The 24,724-nt window shown below is 39.9% G+C and overlaps 1 protein-coding gene across 8 annotated transcripts in view; it reads left to right on the top strand.

Annotated features, from left to right (window-relative positions):
* The first annotated feature begins 16,809 nt into the window (after positions 1-16,809).
* Positions 16,810-24,724, top strand: part of rapgef1b (Rap guanine nucleotide exchange factor (GEF) 1b) — a 48,710-nt gene continuing 40,795 nt past the window's right edge. For 2 of the 8 annotated variants that reach the window (XM_028026546.1, XM_028026548.1), the window contains exon 1: positions 21,992-22,726. In XM_028026546.1, coding sequence (XP_027882347.1) covers positions 22,645-22,726 — 82 coding nt within the window. In that variant the 5' untranslated portion in view covers positions 21,992-22,644. Of the gene's footprint in view, positions 17,127-21,988; positions 22,727-24,724 lie in introns of those variants that run through there. The other 6 variants (XM_028026547.1, XM_028026545.1, XM_028026544.1 and 3 more) reach the window with 6 other exon arrangements.

The raw sequence follows: 24,724 nt of genomic DNA, 5'->3' as shown, positions 1-24,724 counted from the left end.
TTCAATATTTTAAAAATGTGACATCACTGCTTTCAGCAGTCCCCCTTGAGTAGCACTTTGGCCTGCAGAGGAAGCTTTAAAAGCAACCCTCAGGCACAATGGGACAATCGCTGTTCACCGGGAGAGTTTAGTGAAAAGTCAATTGCACAGGTAAGCAGCACAGTTACATTCTGCATCTTCAGCACTTCAGAAAGTCACAGCAGTCTGATTATCATTTATTCATTTTAAAAGGTTGCACTATTATTTTCATGCACTTGAATTCCCATGAAGAATTAATAATACATTGCATAATTCCTTCGTTTATAGACCTTCATTATTTAACTCTTTCCCACAGGACATTTTCTCGGCGTGTGTATTTTCTTTCTCCCAACTTGTTGGTTTCAAGAGTTCCGCATTAATCCCGTTCTTTACCCACTCAGAAAAAGGCCACGACTCAATCAGTCTCCCGTCCCTAGGAACAGCAGCCGTTTTAAAAAATGACTCTATACCCCGAGCTGACAGCCCAAAGATGGGAAGAGAGGAATTAATCTCACGGAAAGGCCCAGAATACGAAAATAATAAATGGGGAGGGGAGCCAAACAGAAAGCCGGGGAGGAATCGGAAGCTGGCTGTGGTTTTTGGTGAATGCAGCTCACAAATTTTACACAAATCGCGAGGCACAGAAATCCACACACACCCATAATTTGTGTGTGAGAACGAGAGGTAGGAGGGTGCGGGAGGAGGGATCAATCCATATTACGATCTAATCTGTATCGCCCTGGGCCGCTGCAAATGCAGAGGTTTGGTGCTGGTGGGGGTGGGATGTTGGAGGTTACGAAGTGTTGTCAACATGTTGTTATTCCAACTGGAGCTGGCACGGGAAAATGGGGCCACTGCATTTGCCTGTTCATATTCTATAACGGGCCAGGTCAGCGCACACACTTTGGTTGGAGGTGTCTGCACCTGCACGGTTATCCGCTGGGACAGACTTGATGGGCTGCTAAAACAGGTTGTTATTTTGGGTCAACAAATATCTTTGAGATCAAAAGTGAGGTAAAGAGCTGAGACGCAGCGAAGCAGTGAAGTGACGTAACAATATGTGCTGATTTATGGCAGCGGTGTACACTTTTGCTCTTATGGGGAGCGCTGGCATTGGCATGCAAACCGCGTCGGAATTAGGACGGAGAACGGAGTCAAGCAGGAGCAAGGAAAATAAATGGGGAGAAAGATTGTGAAGTACAGTGCTAGAATATAAAAGCGCTGGAGGACTTTATTTTACGGTGCTTAACTTTCTGGAAGCAAAACGAGAAATTTATCATCCCCCACACTTATTGGTGCTCCTTCAAGAAGTGAAAAAGTCATTGCTTGAAGTAAAATTGCTCTGAAAATTTCAGAAGATTTTTTTTTGAGGGGAAAACTGATACCAAACATATTGGAATCACCAACAAATTCAATAAAACAAATGTAACTCAAAAGTATTCTTCACAGTATCTAGACTGGAAGATGTTAGGTAGCGATTTGCAACTTTTTGTTTTCCTAAAATATAAATGTGTCTTGACACATTTCTCTCAGCCACTATTCAATTTGGGAAGGACATCGGAAAATGCAGTTCAAGTGAGGCAGATGTGGATCTCCCTGCGCACATGTGCCCTTGTCTATAAGCAAAAATATTAGAAGTGAAACTATGAGAAGCAAGACTAGGGGAAAATCCAGATTTATCTTGTTATTACACACATTCAGGAGAGTGGTAATGAAAAGAAAATAATTCCTAAAGCTGATTGTCTAAGAACTAGAACAATAGTTACATTTTAGAATATCCAAACTCTCCATAACACGGATTAGATACTATCTACATAGGAAGCAGTTGTTTAGGAGTTATGCCAAAAAAGGCCTTTTCTGTCTGAACATCACAAATATAAATGTGAAAAGTTGCCCAAACTACACCGGCATTTTAACTTGGACTGGAACTGAGTTTTTTAAGTGTAAAATAACAGAGATTTGTCTATTTAAATGCTATTGTTTCTAAAGTTTATTCCCTTTTTTTTGACAAGTGACACTCTAGGTAGGTTTGGCAGTATGATATATGTGCATAGATTAATTAACTCGATAAAATACAATGATATTTTCAATAGGAAACACGGCCTAAAACAAACAAACAAAAAAAACTGAAAATAGGTCACCCTTGACTTGTCTTTCAGGAAGATAACTACTAAAGCCATTTGGCCAAATCAAGAAAGAAGTGATTCACCAGTCTCACAGTCAACCTGGTTTCATGTAAAACTACTTCAACTGAATGACTATAATCAAATGAAAAGTTACATTTTAGATTGATCACTGAAAAGCTAACACTGTAGATATGAAGCTTGTAGTAAAATCATCACACTAAAAGACACTGCCAATCATTTTTTCATTGTTCCAGTTCATTCTCATCAGCTAGCCTATGAGAGAGCCGCACAGACAGAACGACGATTTCCACGCCAACATGACCGACGATGGCCACACAACACATCTGAAACTGAAACAGTTCAGCCACGACGGCGAGTCATTCGGTTTGTGAAAGGAGATATTTGATAAGGCTCCATCTTTGCGAAAACTCCCATCTATTTATATGTATCTGTTTGTGGAAATGAGCAATGGCTCTGTTTGAGGTGGAAAAGCCGAGCTGTCATTAGTCTGTCTCAGAATACACCCACTGGCTCTAATGATGCAAAAAAAAAAAACGCCCGGCTGTGCCTGAGCATGAGTCTTTTGATGGCTAAGAAAAAAAAAAAAAAAAACGGAAATAAGATTTGATGAAAGATGGATGGTAGAGACATGCACATCTTAAGGTGGAGAGACTGTGTTCCACTTGTCAGGTGCCACTGTGCTGGTTTGCCCTTTGTTTTTTTTATATATTTTTATTTTAATTTTAAATGTGAATCTGTCTGTCTTGTCATCCACTCTTTGATGTCCCTCCTCTTCTGGAGCCTTTGAGGGGGTTTGGATATGATTAGGCATGTTCAATGATTTCCACGTAGAGAAATGATCAGTGAAGATGAGCCAGTCCGAAAATGCAGTTAACTGTAATTTACTTATTTGCCAATAAAAAGCCTTGCCCAGAATTCACTAAATTATATTCCTTAGGCACGTTTAAAAAAATAAATAAATAAGACAAACCCACTCCTCCCCTGCCTCTCCTGCTGCTTCATCACTGCAAGCTCTTTGGTTCTGTGGTTCATGTGAGTGATATGAGGCTAATATGTGGGGAGCTAATGCATGCCTGTCACCGGTAAAAGGAGAGCGTGAGCATTCCAAAGTGCACCGCATGCTGAATCTGAACGAGGGTTGGGGAAGACATTAAATATTCCTTTTGATTACATTTCCAGCTGCATACTCTCACATAGGGATTTTGCTTTTAACAGAATGTGCTGTACACAAGCACTTTGCAGTTTAACAAATATTTCTCCCCTGGCAACGTCTCAGCCCACTGGTGGTTTAGTACTTAATCCTTCCCAACAAATCCAACTACGAGATCCACCCAGGGCGGGGCGGGGAAGTGCCATCGTTACAAAGGGAATTATTGACAGTATTAAGCTATCTGTTTACAGTAGAGAAGGCATTTTGTATCATCAACTAATGTATGCTTTCTATAACCCTGCAAGGGCTTTTGTAGGCTCAAACTTAGTTGCTACTGTAATGATGATAGTGACCTTGCATCTGGAGAGCCGCTTGGGCAGGTTTTACTAATGTAGCAGGGAATACTTAAGGGAATACTAATGTTAGCTGAAGCAACATCTCAGTCCTGCTTACAGCAGTTCTTACCCCATGTCTCCTTTAAAAAAAAAGAAAAAAGGCCTGTCTTCTCATCTTTGGCTGTGTTCTGAAAACTCATTAGGACCAGAGATCAAAGAGTGGGGTAGCAGGCCTGTGAACTGGACACCATAGGCTATTTCTATCTATTTACCACCAGTGCAGCTATTTTGGCCCTCAAAGTGATCGGCGTCCAAATCGTACCACAGCTTTCCTCTGTAATCGTGCCATTTTGGTGGCAACCATCTGTAGCCCTGCAACAAGGCTGTTCTGGAAGTGTGTGGCTGCAGAATTAAAAAGCATATTAACTGATTTGAACAACAAACTGTTTCTGTTTTCTCCTGTATTAAATGTAAGTGATGTGCTGCTGGAAAATGTATTATGTCGCTAAATGTGTTGTGTCATATGCAACAGAGCAGACGGTACTTCTAGCACAAAATAATCCATACCACCTGAATGTGTCCCGTTAGAACCACAACCGTTTATTTTAACCTGTTGAGATTCAAGGTGATTGACCAACACTACGCAGCACATAACTGCTTAGTAGACAGAAAATGATGAATGGCTCTAAGTGTGGCATGCTTTACTGTTCTGAATAATGGATTCCAGCTATAGTGTTTTCAATACAAAGATGCAAAAAAATTAAAATAAAATAATTTTATTTATGAAATATTGTCATATCTAATACGGCTATCTAAAGTCAAACTCCAGATGACTACTCTTCCTACTGAGCCACAGTCATCCAACGTGTAACTAATACAGTATTTTATATTGTCAGTAGGATACATGGAAGTTTATGGAAATGTGACAAAATATAGACATTTTTCTAGGGCTTATCATGTATAATTGATTTTTTTTTATATACTTTATATTATCCATCCATCCATCCATTGTCTGTTCACCCTTGTCCCTAATGGGGTCGGGAGGGTTGCTGGTGCCTATCTCCAGCTACGTTCCGGGCGAGAGGCGGGGTACACCCCGGACAGGTCGCCAGTCTGTCGCAGGGCAACACAGAGACATACAGGACAAACAACCATTCACACACTCACACCTAGGGAGAACTTAGAGAAACCAATTGACCTGACAGTCATGTTTTTGGACTGTGGGAGGAAGCCGGAGTACCCGGAGAGAACCCACGCATGCACAGGGAGAACATGCAAACTCCATGCAGAAAGACCCCGGCCGGGAATCGAACCCAGGACCTTCTTGCTGCAAGGCAACAGTGCTACCAACTGCGCCACAGTGCAGCCCTACTTTATATTATGTTCTAATGTTATTCCTTCATTAAAAACATACATAGAGTGTTCTTTTGATCATTTTATGCATGTTTGAGAGATCCTGTAATCGTTTTACAGCAACACACTTTAAAAATCCTAAACTATCTCTTTCATATTTTCCATATTTAACCCGCTATAGTAATAGTAAATATAATTTCTGAACACAGCTTCAAAGCCTCAGGTGACTATCTTTGGAGCTGATAGTCTGCTGAGCTTATCATGCAAACTAGTGTTCAGGTAAGAACGATTTTAAACAGGAGGACCATTGTTGTGATGATGCACTGAAGGAGCTTCTTTAAAAGAAAACAATTTCAAGGGGTAAATTTGCAAAGTCAAATTTATTTGAAGTCATATTGTTACAGCACAATGTTTTTATAGCAACTGAAGGTAACATAGTTCCTTAATTGTATCATAAAATGGCTCTATGTGCCTGGAGAATACATAATGCCCACCCTTGAAAGCTAATTCCATGAACAGGAAATGATATTTAAACCTTCGCCACAAAAACAATAAAGCCGAAACCTTCAAAAGAATGAAAATTTGCAAGATTAATAATTAATTTAGTGACTGTTGGCAATGGAAGAAAAAAATATGAGCATGTTTTCTTTTAAATTTACCTTACTCAACATTTCTTCTTTTTTTTACATTTTTATTTCAGCTGTCAGCTTTAAAAATGACATTTTTCTGCCTTGTTTCCAAATGGCTGACCTGATCAGCTGTGCATCACGGGTTCAGGGCAAACAGCAAGCTTCCTGTCCATGACGTTTCACCTTTGGACAAACATGCTATACATGGGCTTGAACACATATTTGTTCACTTACATCAGTAAATGACCTTAGACAGCCCACAGAGAGCAGGTGATGAGCAGGACTAGCAGACCATCTGTCTGACATTGCACATCCAAACCAAACACATTAAAGGCGCGTGAGCTGTATTAGCAGGCCTGAGCTGTAGGTGTTTTTTTTTTTTTATGCAACTCTGCTCTCCCTCTGTGGACAGAAAGGGGAGCACAGGAACATGCAGGATTTATATTTAGGTTTTTTTTCTTTTCCTTTTCCTGCACGCGCTTGTGTCTCAATCATACAGACGTACTGTAAGTGTAAAAAAAAAAAGAAAAAATGCAACAAAAGTGACTCTTAGAGGAGCCAGCAAATGAGGAAGGGCCATGTGAGTAGGTGTATGACGGACAGCCTCATGTTATAGTGACCTCTTTGTATGTGTTATAGATTTTACATGACAGGCCTGCACTCCACATGCACACGCAGCCTCTTCACTTGTACTTGTCCCCTCGCCCGTGTCACAAACGCTCGCTCATACCAGAACAGAGCAGGCGTTTGGGCTCTCGCAAGCTGTCCAAACCTTTCATCCTTTGAAGGCCGGTCTCAGCCTTCTCTGCCTTCGCGTTGTACCTGGCTTCTTTTCAAAGCAGTGCACACTACTGATGCACCAGCTACTGATGCAATGAGATACTTCAGAGGGAACGGAACTGCGTGGGAGAGAGACCAGTGGCCAAAACCAAGTTAATACGTGTATGTACCGTGTGTTTGATGGACTACATCTGCCGTTTAGGTACCACGCTGGCAGACAGAGCACTGCAGGGTTAAACTGGGACACCTCCAGAAAACGTTCTAAGGAATGCCCAGATGAAGGCCTCTGGTAGCATCTCGATGTTTTTGAAGTCTTACGATTCTGTTGTCTTTAGATTTATAGGGGTGGCAGAGCACCACCAATAATCGTCTCAAGTGAGACAAGTATTAAGAAATGAGCAGCTAAATCAATTTATGTCAGAGTATCTGCCTGACAGAAAAAATGTTACAAAAAAAAAAAAACATAATCTCCTCATTTTGTGACAGTTGTGCCATCATGGTGCAGTTGCGTTACAGCAAGAAGATCCTGGTTTGAATCCCATTCGGTGCTTTTTCCGTATTGAGTTTGCAAGCCTCTACCAGGCATTCATGTCTCTGTGTTGCACTGTAATAGACTGGGAACCCAGCTTGTACCCTCCGTCTTGTCCAATGATCGCCTATTGACTTCCCCAACAACCCTGACAAGGATAAAGTAGGTACAGCAAATGGATGGATGGATTTGGCCATAATGAATAACTGAACATGTTCAATCTTTTTGCCCATTATTTGCCCATCACTGCCTCCAACCTCCATTTCCTGTGCAAATAATTGTCAGTTCTCATCTAAATAATTGCCCAAATAAGTATGAAGATGCTCTAAAGGCTGGCGAAACAATGCTTCCGTCAACCTCTGTGATGTGTTTGAGATTGAACTTGTTTTAGGATCCACTCCCTTAGTACAAAATGAAAACCCCAAGAGACTTATCAACTACAGCTCTGATATTAACTGCTTGTAATTTTTTTTTACAAAGCCTCACTTAAACTATCCCTTTCATATGATCCAGGTTAAACTTGCCATAGTAATAAATATGATGCCTGAACAGAGCTATAAGGCTCCAGGTCACTATCTTTGCAGTGGGGAAAGCAAACTGGGTCACTGTCTTCATCAAACCATTCATTGCAGCACACTGGAGCTGTAACATCCCAAACAAGCAATTAGATGTCATTGGAAACCAACAGATGTAGCTTTTTTTGTTTTTTTGGGATAAATCATCCCTTGGAACGTTGTCAACAGAACTCTGCCAGAGCTGCTGTTTTACCTCTTTTGTCTTTTGCTGTAGTTGCTTTTTTTCCTTCCTGTTGCCTCAATATTTTTGTTTGCAGATGGAATGCAGAAGAGATAATGAGGAGGGTGTTGTTTCTTTTTGTCCTTGCATATACTGTATGTCCTCCTTACATAATCCAGCACACATTCATAATTCAGAGTATTACAACAGAGCATGTTTGTGTGGAGATTGTGTCTGTGCGGGTGAACGTGTCGGTGTTACACATTCTTTTAAAAGATATGTAAGGAGTTTTTTGACTGCTCTGTGGCAGCAGAAGAGGTGGTCCACAGAAAACACACAAAGTCATATCTCTGGTGTACTTCCTCTTATGGAGGTTATGTTTTGTTTTTTCACTTTTTAATAACCTGCCTGTTCTCATTTAGAAAGATGCTACAAAAGCTCCTTAGCAATTATTACTGAAATTCTGTGGAGAGGTGACGTTTGTGTGAAAAGAGTGTTTTTGCTGAATGACCCTACAAAACAGCAGTGTCACTAAGACTTAGAATAGCAGTCAAGTATGGAAGTATGGCTGGATTACCTGAATGAAGCCCAGTTGAACTTAACTGTTAATGATGGTAGCTCTTCCATGTAAGGTTTTATAAAATAGTTTTAAAATATGAATGCAGTCGATTGCCAAAAACAGCAGCTAATGCCTAAAGTTTATGTCATAGGTAGATGTATTTCTCAACAAGGGCTTGTTAGGATCTGCAGTCCACAGTTGAACTTGTGGAAATATTTATTATTGAAAAACACATAGCAAGATATGTCAACGTTGTTCCATCTTGAGGCAGTTTAATTTGATCAACTGAATGTGCTCATATAGCACTAATAAAACAAAACAAATCAAGCTGAGCATGTAGACAGTTTCACAAGGACTGGAGTGATTCCAGATTGTTATCTCAGTTTATTTGAAAAGAAGGGTCATTATGTACTACAATGCTGATGTAAAAAAATATAGAAGAAGCATGCTGGAACATGCTGTATTTATTTTATTTTATTCCATACTTAAGTTGCACCACAAACAGGTTTTCCTGGTGTGCATTTTCATGTACAGAGAGTGGGGAGTGTGTGGCCTCCTGAGTTTAGCACAGTGTGAGTAATGCGAAAAACGCTGGTGTTGGTACAGTACCACTATTTTGGAACTTTTATTTTGGATTATTTATAAAGGAAAACTATTAGTGAGTTCTCCCTTTACTTTGAGCTTGGATTTTCCGAGTTCTCACAAAACGACTCCATAAAATGTGATGAAGTTTGTTTAGCATTTCTGACATTTTATTTTAATAAACCAGCCATGCTTACACTGTCCTGCAAATCTGTTTGAGAACACGCTCCTTTTGTATTTGAAACCTCTCAGAATGAAACAGAGAGGAATAATGTTGTCAGCTTCTGACATTTATAGTGGTTAGCACTAGAACAAAGAGAAAATCTGACTGGTTTCCAGTTTGGAATAAAACAATGCCCAAATTTGACCTTTGACATTTGAGATGAATCCAAAAGACTATTCTAAAATACTTAGACAGTAGATGAATCTATTTGTATGTAATAAAAATTACTTTTACTGATCACAATGTTTTTGATGATTTACATTAAGAGGTTACAGTATTTTGCAGAATGGACTTTCCTGGGGGAGGTGGCTCAACAAGAATGAGTGTGCAGATGGGCAGCCTCACCCTGGACTCCATTGCTCCTAAGAAATATAAAAGTGAAAAGCAACTAGCCATGCTTATGATGGCTAAGAACAACTTAGAGAGATCAGTTAACCTAACAGTCATGTTTTTGGAGTGTGAAAGAAAGCTGATGTACCTGGAGAGAACCCTGGCATGCATACAAACTCCATGCAGAAGACCTTCTACCAACTGCACAGCCTGTGTTTTGGAAATATAAAAAAAAATGTAATTTTCTTTGGTGATTAGGAAAGGAGAGAGTGACTTTGACCGCAAAGACTTTTAAGGTTCAATCCTTAGCTTGTCGTGGAATCTGATTGTTCTTCCTCTCTTCAAACTGGTTCCTACTAATTAGTCTGCCGTCTTCTCACAAACCACAGAGATACAACCAGGTGGATTAGAAACTAGAAATTTCCCCTGGGAATGAACAGGATTGCATGTTTTTATCTGTCAATCTGTGTTAGCTCTGTGGTCCGTTGGCAACATTTCCAGGGCTTTCACTGCCTTCTGTGTAGTAGAGCAAAATTCATTCTTTCCTCTTTTATTACCCCCCACCGAATCCCCAAAAAGAAAGAAATGAAAGTCACACTTTCCATAAGACGTGTCTGAGTAATTTAACTCAATTTTAAGAATTTAAGAGAGACTGTAAATAATACATGCCTGTACACAGTGGTGTTCCTCTATATTGAGAAATTCATCTTCTTTTTCATGTGAGCCAGTCTTAATAACATTTTTAGATTTTTTTTAAACATTAGTTAATTTGTTGTGATCTTCAGGATGAGTTCTGAGAGAACCTAACATTTTCTTTAGAAAAATGGATAAGCTGAGAAAAAAACTTATTTAGATGGAGAAAAAATATTGAAGTGCTCAAGTAATTATTTATCAGATTATTCAAGTAGTAAAATGACTTTAGTTTTACTATCAGTTTCTATCATTCCTCCTCCCGATTGAGTAAAGCACCATTAAAGTCTGGGGTGAGACCAGACTCAAAGTCTCGGGTTAGAAAAAGGTTAATTTATAAACCCTAGCTTATTAGGGTTAATTTATAAAAGAGGGTGCAGGATCATCAAGCATTATGTTGATTAACAGCATGAAAATGACATTTTGATAAGAAATAGCCTGACAAGTGTAGTAAAAAAAAAAAAAATCCAGGATCAGGTTTTTATTACTGTAGTTGTAACCACTGGAGTGATTGTAAATCTCATCAAAAGTAGTTTCATATAAAGTTGTTCAACCTAAAGTGCTGCGGTCTGGTTTGTTCTCATCATCCATTCATTATTGCTAAAATATACTTTCACTATACACTGATTTAACTAGGAAATTATTTAGCTGCTAGGAAGCAAAAATGCTTCAATGATCAGTTTATAATTCTTGAACTACATAATCATGAGTAAATAACAAAGTCCAAAACTCACTCAGTTAGAAAACAATTTTTAACTAAAGTGTCTATTTCTCAGTTTGGCCTCAGCCTACCATCTTTACTTGATTACTCACCAGTGATCCTGATAAGTGACCCTTTGCATAACACTTTTACTGCCACGCAGCTGAAGCAGGTTGCAGAACTCCTCTCCCCACCCTGCAGGTACCCTTCTCTCCGAGGAGGCGGCAGGAGCTGAAACGTGACACCCACAGACGGAACTCCGTCACTCCGCGCCTTCATAATAACTGCTCCTGTGAAACACCAGGGCGGCCCAATGTGAATATACGGTGACGCATCCCTGTCAACCGCTATGTTTACTGATAACACCTGCCAGACAGTACAAATGACCGGTGTTACACTCTGAAATGACTGGAAGAGTTGTGCAAAGAGGCACGCAAGCAGGGGTCTGTTTTAAACGCAAAAATAGGTCAGTCCGAGAATTAAAATGTTACAAAAGTACAAAATGTTAAACATAACTGTATAAACCCAAGAGCGGTGAGTGAGATAAGAAAATGTTAAGTGTCATGAAGGTGATGCCCTTAAGCAGCCATTAAATGCCTCTGACCTGCTGAGCAATACAAAGAAAAGGATGAATGGTGACATTTAGCCCTCTAAAATAAAGAGTGGGTGGAGGACAGGAAGCAAAGACTCTCTGCTAACCTGATCATCTAAAGACCTGTAATTGTTCACTCCATCGCCACATCACAGGGCCGCTCCACTCTCTCCTAAGCTTTGTGTGCTTTGGCAACCAAAGGGCCTCAGGCTCACCTTTCAGGCCGAGGGTGTTCTCCCGTGGAGTCCAGCGGCTAATAGAAGCGCAGGATGGCAAGTGCTCAAGTCTCACTGTGACCCCCCGCGGCTCGTCTCATTTCATGCTCTTTGCCCTTGTTACCCTTGCCTCAGAGTTAAATGTCAGTGGAAGGATGGATGCCTCTTCTCCGAGAAAGGTCGACCCTGCCATTTAAAGGAACCTTGAGGAAAACAAGGATGTGGTTTTGAGAGGGAAAGCAGCAGACACAGGGAGAGGATGTGGCCATGTTGAAAGAGAAGCAGCTTTCCAAAACCCACAGCCCACCACCCCGTAGAGCTCTAAAGAGCACCACAACAAAACCCTGTGTCAGCACATTAATAATTTCTCACTGTATGCAAGCTAATGTCTACTCCTCTATGTTTACTTTCACGCCAAAATTTACCGTAGATCTCCTTCACGTGTTCTGACAAAGTAAACTGTTTGCAGTTTCCAGTTCCAAGTTGGAAAACCAGCGGGATTTGCTAGTTGATCCATTTGGTGACCGGTCTAACAGCTATTAACAGCACAAGATGGCAGGGCTAGCTGCAATTACCTATAGAAGTGAGTTACACTGCATGCCTCACATCTTTCAAACACTGTAGCAAGATGTACACTGAAGGGGGTGGTATATTATAGTGTGTGTGAATTATCTGAAGAAAGACAACTCACTCTGTATTTGTGCTAAATCCAACTTTTGTTTTTGGAAATTTCAGTTTTAAGTCAAATATGAACATATCATTTAACTTCAATAATGCAGTACCTGCCTTCGAAGCGTTCTTATCTTTTTTTGTTTGTTTGTTTCTATGCTGTACCAGACCATCAAGGGACTGCAAAAGTCTGTTGTTAGGAAAAGTGAAGATGGTGCTTTCAAATGTGAGACAAAAATATTGGATTACTGAAGAATCATCTCACTTCTCCAATTAGAATTTTTATTTTTTAAAATACTCATGATTGCAAATAATTTTTTTTTTTTTTTATGACGGAAGGTTGTAAAACAAATCTCCCAATTCCTCATGTCTTACTGTTCTAAAAAAGTTAGTAAAAGTTGATTACATAAGCGAGGTGGACCTATTAAGTTTGGAGGTCAGGGCTACTGAGATCCCTCTGACATTCTGACAGAATTCTGACTTTTATTGATCTCTTGAATAATTTTTGTAAGTTCGCCAAGTTCTGTTTAACCTTTGTTTAAAAAGTATGTAAAGGTCGTAATGCAGTACTTAAGCAATTATTACCTCTAGCTTTCCACCTCACCTTGATTCTGTCATGGAAAAAAAAAAGTTAATAAAAAAAAATCCTCTTCTGAGAAAAGGAATAAAGCCAGAGGACCCCAACTGTTGTGTAGGTATCCCCCCTCCCCTCCAATTAATTTAAATGTATTCAGGCATTTAAGGCTCAGTGACCCCTCTGTCTCCAAGTCCCGGGTATGTGACAGACGGAGGGGCCTCACCGGTGGCCAAGGTTAACAGAGCCTTAAACTGGGTTTGAGCTCTGCGTCGCACGCCCACCGCCTCAGAGATCAAACGTCGTTCTTGTCCCAGCTCACAGTGACAACTCTCAGCTAACCAAACTGCTTTGCTTCTCCTTTCTTTCCTCAGTCTGCAGGGAACTGCATTCAGCCCCACAGCAGACTCTAGTCCCAGTGGGACATTTCCCAGTGTGCAGGAGTATAAACCTTCCAAAACTCAGTGTGAGACTAAATGATGTCTGTGTCTTTGTGGATAAGTCTCAATTTAGGAATAGCAGTTACCACACAATCAGAAAATGTATCTTTTAAGACCATAAACTCTTCATAAACTCTACTTTTCTTTTTTTACTTTTTTTATGCATACTCTCTCATGTATGCCCAATTTTAACAAGCAGGCTCATCAAGAAAGCAACCATTTTTAACCTGTAATTAATTTCTTTTTTACTTGCATTTTTACAGCATCTTCTTTGTTATGCCTTTCGTTACATTGCAACAACTACTAAAACTACAGCACGTCTTACTAAACTGAGCGTCACAACAAAAATGGATCTGTAGTTCACGAGCACCATCTTCTGGTAGAAAAGAGACTGGCAGCGTCTGGATTGCACATCTTCACATGACCAACAGATGGCAGCATAGAGCCAGTTAGGATTTCAATTGACAGATTTGGGAAAATTACAATTATTTTTTTTAGCTAGACATTATTAACATTTAATTGACAACATCTATAGAATGTGAGGTCTAATATAATGTTTAATTCTATTAAACATAATTAGCAGAGCCTGTCATTGGAAGTATTATGCTAAACTTCTAGACAAATCTGTTGTGCTTTCAGAAAAATAGTGGCATACAACACAAACTTTTGTAACTTTAAAAAGTTGAATAAATACATTAGTGTGATTCCAAAAAGGCATAAAGCTGAACAATTCATTTTTCAAGTGAGGATTCAGCTTGTTTTGTACTTTATTTTTGTACTGTAGCATTTGCAGAGGTTACAAGGTAATGTCAAAATTTCTTTTCACAAAAGTATCTGTCAAGGGAGGAATACAAAACAGTGTCAATTATATTTCATGGCATCAAGAAAACAGTCACCAGAAACAAACAAAATGAAGGGAGATGTTTCATTTGAATAATTATTTACAATTATTTACAAAATACAAGTTGGAAACTGGCAGGGACGCAACCAAGGGAGAGATACAGAAGTAACTTCATGAAATTTCCATAAAAATTGAGCATGCTCCACATGTGACAATATCTCATGTCAGCCCAGTCAATTGCATAGAGTCCTTGACCTTGTAGCAATCCCTAATCCTGAAAAAGCACGAGATGACAGAGGAAAGCAACGCCTTCCTTCTCAAAAGAATGAGACCTCCAGCAGAACCAGGCTCAGTAAGAGTAGACCGGTAGGAGAGCAGGTCCAAGATACTTACTATGTTAGAGGAAATTAGAGTAAACAAAAATCAGCTTTTAAAGGGAAAAATAGTCTAAATTTTTTTAAAGAGCATCCTGTGCAGTGGTGAATTCTAACATATGTCTCCAAATAGCGATGATAAACTTGGAGGGGAAAACATGCTACTAATATTTTACTTCTTAAACTTCTTGTTCATACGTGGATTAGTCGTGTTTTCAGCTTCTGTTGCAACCAGACAGAGGGAGGGATTTATTCTGTTAAGTCCTGCTTTAAACATCAAGTCTCCTGCAAAATGTCTTAAATTGAAAGGGAGAAAAAAGGAGAAGAAATACGTGCCATGTGGAAAGCATGTCGTATTTGTACATGTCAGTCTTTTCTGAGAGAAACTGTGATTCTACTTGGGCAACCATCTATGAAAAAAACTAAATAAATATCAGAAGCTGCAGAAGTGTTGGGGAAACAAAATTTCTTCTGCACTAACTAGTAAGGAAATATTTTACTCTATTTCTCTTAGATTGTTTTTTTTTTTTTATACTTGTGGGGCTTTTCAAAGTAATAACATTTTTGACTTTTCCATGCTCTACATCCTGCCCCAACTAGTCTCTTACCGCAAGGCAGCTCATAGTCTTTCTTCTGTGAATTTTATCATTGCCTCAGGTAAGGTATTTCACTCCTTCCGCACCTTCCCCCGGTGCAGCAAACACACCCACATTACTCTCTCGCTCGTGCACAAACAAACACTTTGCACTTTGGGTGTGGTTTCTGCAGTGCAGGCAATAACACGAGGAAGGAGGCATAATGGCAGCTGGCGTGAATAAGACTCCTTGACACTCAAGGCCTGGGTTTGATAACTGATTAAAAGCTGATGACTGGGTGAGCTGCACGAGCCTTGGAAGAGAAGAATCCAACAACACATAATGAAGTCCTCAACACATGCCTCTGCTTTCAGGAGCGCTTTGCACGAGAACATGCTGACCCAGATCTCTCAGAGAATTAAGATCATTCTGTCAGACAGATAAATTATTCATAAAAAGATGACATCGAACGCTTCCTTGACATGTGAGAGACATAATAATGGTCGCTTCTTAACGGCCAGGATAACGTGCAGAATCAAAAAGGCAAGCAGCCCAGTCAGCAGTTTACAGAAATCAAGGTTAAATCACAAGCCGTCCCTCTTCCTGCTCTTTCAGTTTTCTTTATTTTCCTGCCATGGAAGCAAGTGATGGTATGTAAATAGCTGAATGCGTAAAAATAAAAGTGCGGATTGAGTAAAATAAGGTTAATCCCTGTGCGTTCTTTAAAGTTTTTTTTTTTAAGTATTTCATATCAAGATAACTGTGCAGAAAACATTACATTTTATATTTAAACATTCCATTGACCTTTACTCCTGTTTTTCCAGTTGAAAAAGATGAACAACTAAAATATTAAAATGACAAGCAGGATTGTGGTGTTTTGCAAGGAGCAGCTGGTGTCTTTACTAATTCAATTAATTGCAGTCTGTTTAGAGAAGTTACAAATAGAAAATGGAGACAATCTTATCTGAAACACTGACTGACTCATCTAAAGTTCCAAACATAAGAGTTTGGAATAAAATGTTTTTCTTATAATTGACAAGTGTTCTGATTGTTCAGACCTCACTGGTGAGAGCTGATGGTGCACCAACACTTTCATTTAGCAAGAAAATACTAGTAGAAATCAGAATGGTGGAAATGTTAAAGTCAAAATATTACTAGGGAATCCTATGCTGCTAAGCTTTTTTTAATGTACAGCTCCCTCCTCTGATCTTTTCTAAATAAAAATGGAAAAACTGCTTATAGATGGACAAATGGATGACAAGGTTCTTTGGCTAATTGATATGATAGGGTAACGACCAAAAGCAATCTAAGCTACATATTTCTCCCACACTGTCGCAACATTCCTTAGATATAGTTGTAGAACAGCTAACTGTGTGTAATTGACACAATAAAAATGAAACATAACTGAAGTACATCCTTCAAACATGCAGAACCAATTTATATGTTTTTTTACTTTATGGTCACAGAACCTCACAAGATGAATTAGTTGCACATAATAGCATAATTAATAAAAAGCATTTCACTGTAAAATAAAACTCCTGAAATTGTATAATAGTAAGTTCAAATGAATTTTTAATGCATAAAGTTATTCCATAAGCACCACATGTATTTTTGTTTAAAATAAAATTTAAAAAAACTAGTGAGGATTGGTATGCAACTCTTTGAATTGAAGTTACAACACGCCCATCGCCTTGATGTCAAGCTGACGTGTCCAATTCCTGCCACCAGGGGGCGCTATTACACCAGATGGGATTTTTTTCTTTTTTTCTTCTTTTTCCCTGCCGGAGTCTGGGATCAGGGCATTAACGTGTGCGCGCTTGTGTGTGTGTATCCAGTGAAAATTACCCGGAGACGGACGGAGACCGTTTTTGACCGTACCAATGTGTCTGGCCTGTCAATACAGCGCATTAACCCCGACGGAATCCTCTCCTGGACTCGGTGGGACGTCGAAAATGAGGGGATAATCGGAGGACTCGCGCGGCGAGGCTCGTCTGGCAGCTACCGTTTTTGTTGAACTGAGAGCGGGGATCACAGCTGCCGCTGCTGCTGGCTACGAAGATGTCGAGAAAAATAGAGAGCAAGCAAGGTAAGTCCTGCCCAGGCTTAGACTCAAAGCGCACTACTCCCACCTCGGGATACTGTAATAACGGGATTCCTTATAAAGGGGAGCTGTGGGTGAATTTAACGCGGGATGTGTGTGGATAAATCTTCACTGCATGAATGTGTCCAGTGTAAATGGTGGTTTAATTGGGCCTCGTGGATTGCTCTTTTCTCGGCTATCCAATTGAAAATAAAGCGCCACTCTCTATTCTGCTCGCTGGTGTTAGCTGATTTAGCATGCCAGTGTAAATTTAGGCAGAAGTCATATCACATATAGATAGATGCTGTGGTTCTTGAGCTGGCATGGGACTTCACCGGCATTTTATCAGTCTCCCTGCGATTTTTTTTCTCTCTCTCCTTTCTACGGTCGCATAAATATAATCGTTTATTGTTTGAAAACGTCCATAACCGCTTGAAACAAACCTCAGATGTGTTTTTTTTCTGGGATGAGGAAATATCTCGGAGTCCTTTGGGAACTCGGCATGTGTTATTTAAAATGTTTTTCTCCCAATGCTTATCCTCATTTAATGTGGGTTTGCTGCTGGAAGCAGCAGCTAAATGTTAGCTTTCTGAGGCTAACGTTAGCTGTGTCGACACCTGGAGTTAGTTCACGCCCAGGACCTCCGTGTGTATCTGTGCTAAACTGATTTTCACTACCGTGCATGTGGCAATTTTTATTTATTTTTATTTTTTCATGGCTTTGGTCGCTTGTTGTGTCTGCCTGCGTGGCTCATTTTGTATGCAGGCGAAAGGCAAATAAAGCACTGCATTGCATTCTTGGGTGCGAGTGCAAACAGGGGTCGTCTTAGGTATGTATGCCTTTGGGAAGGAAACTTTATACCCGCCAGCTACGCTTGCATCCCCATTCCAGCAGCTGTCTCCCTGCCTGGCCTTGTTCATATATATGCAGTCCTGCCCGGTGTCGCCTGCAGTAAATGGGACTCCCATTAACCGACAGGCGGGGAGGGAGTGTCATCATCCACCGCCAGGCTCACTCATTCCTCACAGGCGTAAAAGTTTCCGATTCCTTTCGTGTCTTGCGGACAGATGACTACATATGGTCACAGCTAAATGAAAAGTCAGAGGCAGTGCAGATTCTGACTCGCACATCTGCTTTCCCAAGCTTTCCTAAATATACTTACAGAGTGACTTGTAGGTCTGTTGTCAAGGCACAAATCCATCCGACACATAATTTGCAGCTGATTCCGATTTTTGCCTGTTCCTGTTTCCTCTTAAAGTCTGTAAATGATGATAACGCATAACAGTATTCTACTGACATGATGAAAAGAGGAATGAGCTGTCTTAATAAAACATTTTTAGAAAAAACAAACAAACAATGACTTTCTTTTTTTAAAAAAAAAAAACAACTAAAGTTTGAGTGGTGGTTCATTAAAAAAAAAAAAAGCAGTAAAAATCTATCTGTAAAACCGTAGACAATAGTTTGCAGCATATCACATTTTTCTCCTGTCGTAAGGTTGCAAAGTTTCCTCTTTTTTACACACTGAGTAATATAATGTCCAGCTTGCAAGATTTTAATTTCGGAAAAAAACAAGTAGAATAGACCTTTTAATATTTCAGAGGAAAAGCCTCTGCACTTTATAAGTTATGCATTTCATACATTTTATCTCTATAAAGAATCTGCGTTATTCAGCTAAGTTGAGAAATAACATTTTAGCAATTTTTCAAAAACAAAAACATAAAATCACTGCAGACTTGACTTTTGAACAATTTGGTATTTTAAACTAGGAAAACACAGGAATTTTTCTGTGTAAATTCCTATAAATTTAATAAACTCTTACCTGTAAGCTTTAAAAAAAACAAAACTACTAATATTCCGTAATTAAACGTGATCCATTACATTTTAAATTACTTTTAAATATGTGTAAAACGGAGGAGGTTTGCTGGAATATCTTCATCTTCCTGATGAACATTTTCTGATTTTATGTAAAGCTCCCAGTTGTGAGCAGATGGATTTTTAGCCATTGACTGAAGAATAACACATGATGCATGGGATAACTACTAAAGTGGTTACCATGGCGCACAGATTGTCTCGGTTTATCAATGCAATGCACACATGGACCCCAAACGTCCACGGGAGAGTAATGACCAGATTCACTTGCTACATAAACATACTCCCCTCTCGCCATGGTAACCGTGTCCCAAAGTCGCCGGCTTTTCCTCTTCTGGGACGTTAGCACTCAAATTCGTGACTTGTTTATTAGAGTTGGCTTTGCAACCTGTTGTGTGGCGCTCCATTTCGATGTTACATCCACATGCATAAGAGTAAATAATGAAATAAAACTTCCAAGTGGGTGGTTGATTTATCTTCTGTAGCATTTATTTCTTTGCATACGCACCCACATAACCTCACCGGTTAGGCACCCGTGACTGTAATCCTTAAACAGATACAGAGTCTTGAGTGTTGCCCAAAAACGTTGGAGCAAATGACTTGCAAACTCGCTGCTCTGTGATTTCCTGGAGGGAGCAGGAACCGGGTGGAGAGGAGCAGAGATTTACAGCAGTTTCGTCAGTTCACATTTGGTATGCCGTGCTCTCTTTGCACGTCTGTAAAAGTTTGGGAGGTTTTGTGTCTGCATGCGTGACAGTTGCGCGTAATGAATAGGCGATGAGCTAATAACGGCTGTTGTTTCTATTATTTTCATAGAAACTACAAATATTACGATCCAGCTCAGAAGCGTTACTTGAGTTTTTGTTTCCATCTGTTTGTTAGACAATTTAACATCTGAGCAAAGCACCGAAGACATTAAAATGGACAAAAAACGTCCATTTTCAGCTCAGATGACTTGTTAATCATAAATGGATTCAGTCTTTTAGTTCGTTTGAACTGCTTTTTACTTCCATTTCAGACATTCAGTCCACTTGAATGAGCTGGGAATAGAATATAAATGAGATTTATTACCTTCCTCCTAAGGCTGTCAGTTATATAATAATGTGGTGTTTTTCCAGTTCGGTTCGTTCACATGTTGGCAGCCGTGGTGGACAGTCTAGACACCATTTGGCCAACCTGTCTGATTCCAGATTCGTTTATCTATCAAACCAAAAACTCTCTCAACATTTGGTGTTTGGCAGGTGTAAACCTGAAATATATGATTTGTGAACAATACCACGTCCTTTAAGATTTTCTATTGCTCAACTCACTTCTCTCTGTGCCTTATTTTTGTTTTTCCAACAATGCTCCCTTGGTATAGGTGGGATTAGCTGCTTGTCATCGCAACACATCGCAAAACTGTGGTGACATTCATGTGTGTGTGGAATGGGTATTGTATTGGTGTAAATGCGAGATACGATTTTACTACAGAAATGTGTAAATATCTTTATGGAGTTTCAAACATTTTCAGAGTTTGTCACTGTTTGTAATTATGAATTTCCCTCCAGGAGGTAACAATAGCCTGTTTGCAAAAATTCCTTTGCTGCAGTAAACCTCAGATGATCTTCTCCTTTAAATAATAAAGCTATCGAATGCTGTTGCAGAAACTATTTTTAGGTAAACTTATTCTAATTTGCAGAAAATGAGATTTGGATTGTTCTGCAAAGAAAAAACTTGTTCTGATGCCAGGATGTTGTGCTTCTTTTTTTATTTGTATGAGCAAGACGCTTCTTATTTCTATTTTGTTTATAAGAAATTGTCTATTTGCACTTTTTTTCTTTTTTTTTTATTAAATCAAACTAGCATCTTTTCCAGGGTGTAAAATATTGGTCAGTGCTGGTCCTATTCATTTGTGTGTTTTAAACCATAGAAAAGAAATCTTAATCTGTCACAACAGCTACTGGCACAAAGAGTATAAATCGGTATCGGCCAGGAAAAGCCTGATTCATGCATCTTTTTAAATTTCTGTGTGCAGAATTGTCCCTGTCTGACCTTCATAAATGAACCTTGTTTATGTGATGACATGAATTTGTAGCTCTCCACGTGAGCTTTGAGCTGGTGGCGAGTTAGCATACATTTAAATGTTGGAAGAGAAAAGAGATAGGCCTGCATTACTATTTCCTTTATTATTTTCTCCCCTGCTATTGCAAAATCTGTGTTTCATTTTCGACATGGGAGTCAGAAGTCATGACACAAGTTTTGGCTTGTCGGCGTTGGTAACAAAACCGTGGGAGCATCGATGTTTTAAAATTAGCTTGTGGACTCCTCTCTGACTGGACAGTTGATAGTAGTAACCAGCCACAGCGGAACTGATCCATCAGTTTTCTATTTTAGACTCCCTGCCACCCCAACTCACCCTCCCCACCCCAACCCTCCGTCCCTGCAAATAATGGGAGTGTGTATCTGTGTGTTTAGCTGCGATGCAAGGAGTTTCCTCTCTAGCATTCCTCGAGTTAACGCCGAAGTGTGAGTTATTCGGACGCCTTTGTGCTTCTGAAGTGGTGACTGGAATGCTTTAAGCCTCAAAATATATTGTTGTGTGATGTACAGAAATAGCAAGGCCTGCGTGCCTTAGTTGCCAGAGCTGAAGAAGTTATGATAACAAAACACTTCCTGGGACAATTTGGTCAGCCCACATTGCTGATGAGTGATCCCACTGTTACAGAGGGCAGGCTACGAGTCCTGGTTTGACATGCTGCAATTTTTGAGGTTTGATGGGAGCAAGCTCTTCGCCCTCCCTGCACCACAGAATGAAAGGCCTGCTGCTCCCATATAGGTTTAGCAGTGTTGAAATTAGATTTTCTTTTTTTTTCTTTTCTTTTTTTTGTGTGTGTGTTCTGTGTATGGGAAAGCAAAGAAGAGGGAGGGAATATGGTTCAGGGATGAGAAGAAAGAGGGTGGAGAAAGATTAGAGGAATGGGGTAGGAAAATGGATTGATTGCACGTTTGGTAATGACTGGGGCTGAGGCAATCGATGGGAAGTGGAAGCAGTCGGGCATTTGTAACGTGAAGGTTTTCAAGTCCTTTGGTCTTCTGCGTCTTTATCAACGTCTTCCAAGGAGCAGAAGGCTGCAGTAAAGGTAGTTTTCGGAGGGTCTCGTTTGTAAGTCGGTGCCAGTTCTCTTTGCAGGTTTATGTCTTGGGACTTATGTCCATTTTCCAGACGCTTAACGCCTGGATGCTTCGTTTGAAGCTGTGTGTCAGCATCTACACTAGAGAGGCCACTTATTCCCACAGGTGGACAGCTGTCTTCTTCGTGGCTTTCCCCAGTGCATGTCACTGAGAGTTGGTTCCCTTTCATGGACACTGATTCTATCTTCTTTACTCAGACCAGGATTTCTTCTTTTTCCCTTCTCAAGGTTTGCTTTTTCGAAACAATCGACTGCTTTTCAGTGCCTATGTCAGGTCTATTTGTGGCTCTTTCCTGTGAGGCGCGATGCAACATGGGTGAGTCAAGTGAGGACGGTCACAAGGACTAGTGAGTTCATGACTAAAAGTCAGCAGTCCCGTTGAGGGATGGCTGTAAAAACGCGAGGCTGATCGGCGAACCTCAGCTCACAGAGAACGGGACCATCAATATCACCAGGACTAAACTCTGTGGATAAAGGATTCTTGCATGGGCAATATAAGCTGGAGGAGCCAGGGTTCCTCCGAGGACACGGACTCCTCTCTACGGGAGGATGTGGATGAGGACGCAGGTAAAGAAACTGCAACACACACAAAATTCCTGTAGATCTGCCTTGTCAGAATTTCGTGGTTAAATGCTGTTTCTTTGAAAAGCTTAACTTGGTGATTTAATTAACTTTAAGAGAGATTTTTTTTAGCTTTCTTGCCACACGAGCAGAGGCAGTGTCATATTATGTATGTGTGCTTGGAAAAACAGATCTTTAAAAAAAAAAATTTAAAATTAAAGCAAGACAAAATGACTACAAAGTAGACATATAAAGCTGGTTTTAATTTTATTGTGGCTAGCTTTGCCAAAACAGTAATCCACATTGAAATCTTTGAGAATGTACTTACTTCAACTCTGAGATTTCTGAATGGCTGCTAACATTTTCAAATCCAGCATAGTCCATGAAAAACAGAGGTTGAAATAGATCCAGTTGAAAAAAGATTTTTAAAAAAATGTGTTCTCCATTTAGACTTCCTGTTTTCTTTCTAGCTTTCTGAATGCCTGAAGGAATTGCAGACAAGTTGTAGAAAACATAGTTACTGTTTCAAAAACGCATCTCTCTGCTTCTTTGTTGCAATGGCTGTTGTGCTTGGATGCATGTACATGGTGCATTCACTGATCAGAAAAAGATCAGATTTTTAAGTTTCCGACTAGCTGATTTCAGGTGAGGCCAGTCAGCCTGTGAAAAAATAATAATTTTCAGTCGCCAGGTGATTTATTAAGCACCTCTAGTTGTGTTGTGCTTTTTGAAAGATGTTGAGCTGAAACAGCTGAATATATGACAAACAATAGTTTGTGTATTTGAATATACATGGCAAGAATGCAGGTCCCTCACTTGAAAATATTATCAAAGGCTCATTTCACTTGACTGCTGCTTATGTAAAAATGCTGCAGCGGTTTTTATGATTTAATTGTTTAGTTTTAATTGTCTATACTGTAAGGGGCTCTTAGGGGTGTGTACGTCTCTATTTAAAGCTCTTCTTACCAGTTTGGAAGCCTTTTTTTAAACTTTGGTAAAGTAGGTTCACTGGCAGAATAAAGTGCAGGGGACATTCCTCGCTGTGCTTTTTGTGTCATGTGGCTTTATTGAAAGTGCTCATTTGCGCTGCTGAAGCCTTGGGCGGACCCAGCTTTAAGAGGCGGCTCTGCAGGCCCGCAGCCCTCCATCAGAGGCTGCTGCTTGACCTTATCGCCTCCACCATTCGTAGACAGAAGCGCAAGCCTCTCTAATCCCAACTCATCAGGTGACGTCTTGCCACAGTTGCCTGGATGTCATCGTCGTAATCCTGTTGCACAATAAAAAAAAGAAGTAATGATAATAATAAAATTGCATCGCCTACACGGTTGTGTTTGATTTGCTTCACCATGGTAGCTGAGTATGTTTGTTGACCCACACGTAGGGGTTAGCGCCGCTCGGGTTATTAATGTTTGTTATGAGCCGGTGCTACCACAGTCACACTGTGTGAAATGATCCACCCTGGTGAGCCGGTAGCTCGAACAGGCTCCTAAATTAAGGGAGTTGAGTCCATTATTGTGTAATTACACAGGACTGAGAGACCTAATGCCTTGTTTTGAAAACACACACTCTGGTGCGCTCAGCTCAAAAAAACCATGTATTTAAGCACAGCGGTTGGTGTTTGGATGAGTTTGTGTATCATTTGTCTAAAATAATTTGCTCAGTATTTTTAGCAATATTAGGTCTCTGTAGTGACATGTAGAGTCCTTGTTGTGATTCACTTGCTAAATAAATAGCAATATAAATACATAGAGCAGGCTTTGCTCTATAGATGTTAACATTTGGTTGGAACTAATTAGTTTGTTGTCTTAAATTGGAAAGAAAATGGTTTGATATTTGCTTTGACTATTGAGTCAAAGATGGAATAAAATTTGATATAACGCCAATTAAAATTAAATTTGACGTCATGTTATGTGTGGCTCTGCAACAGACAATTATTTTAGTTATTAATCTGTCAATTATTTTGACTACTAATCAAGCTGATAAAAATCTGCCACATTCTGCTGA

The sequence above is a fragment of the Xiphophorus couchianus genome, chromosome 8 (assembly GCF_001444195.1).
Source record: "Xiphophorus couchianus chromosome 8, X_couchianus-1.0, whole genome shotgun sequence".
Lineage (NCBI taxonomy): Eukaryota > Metazoa > Chordata > Actinopteri > Cyprinodontiformes > Poeciliidae > Xiphophorus > Xiphophorus couchianus.
This window is presented reverse-complemented; position numbering and strand designations above follow the sequence as displayed.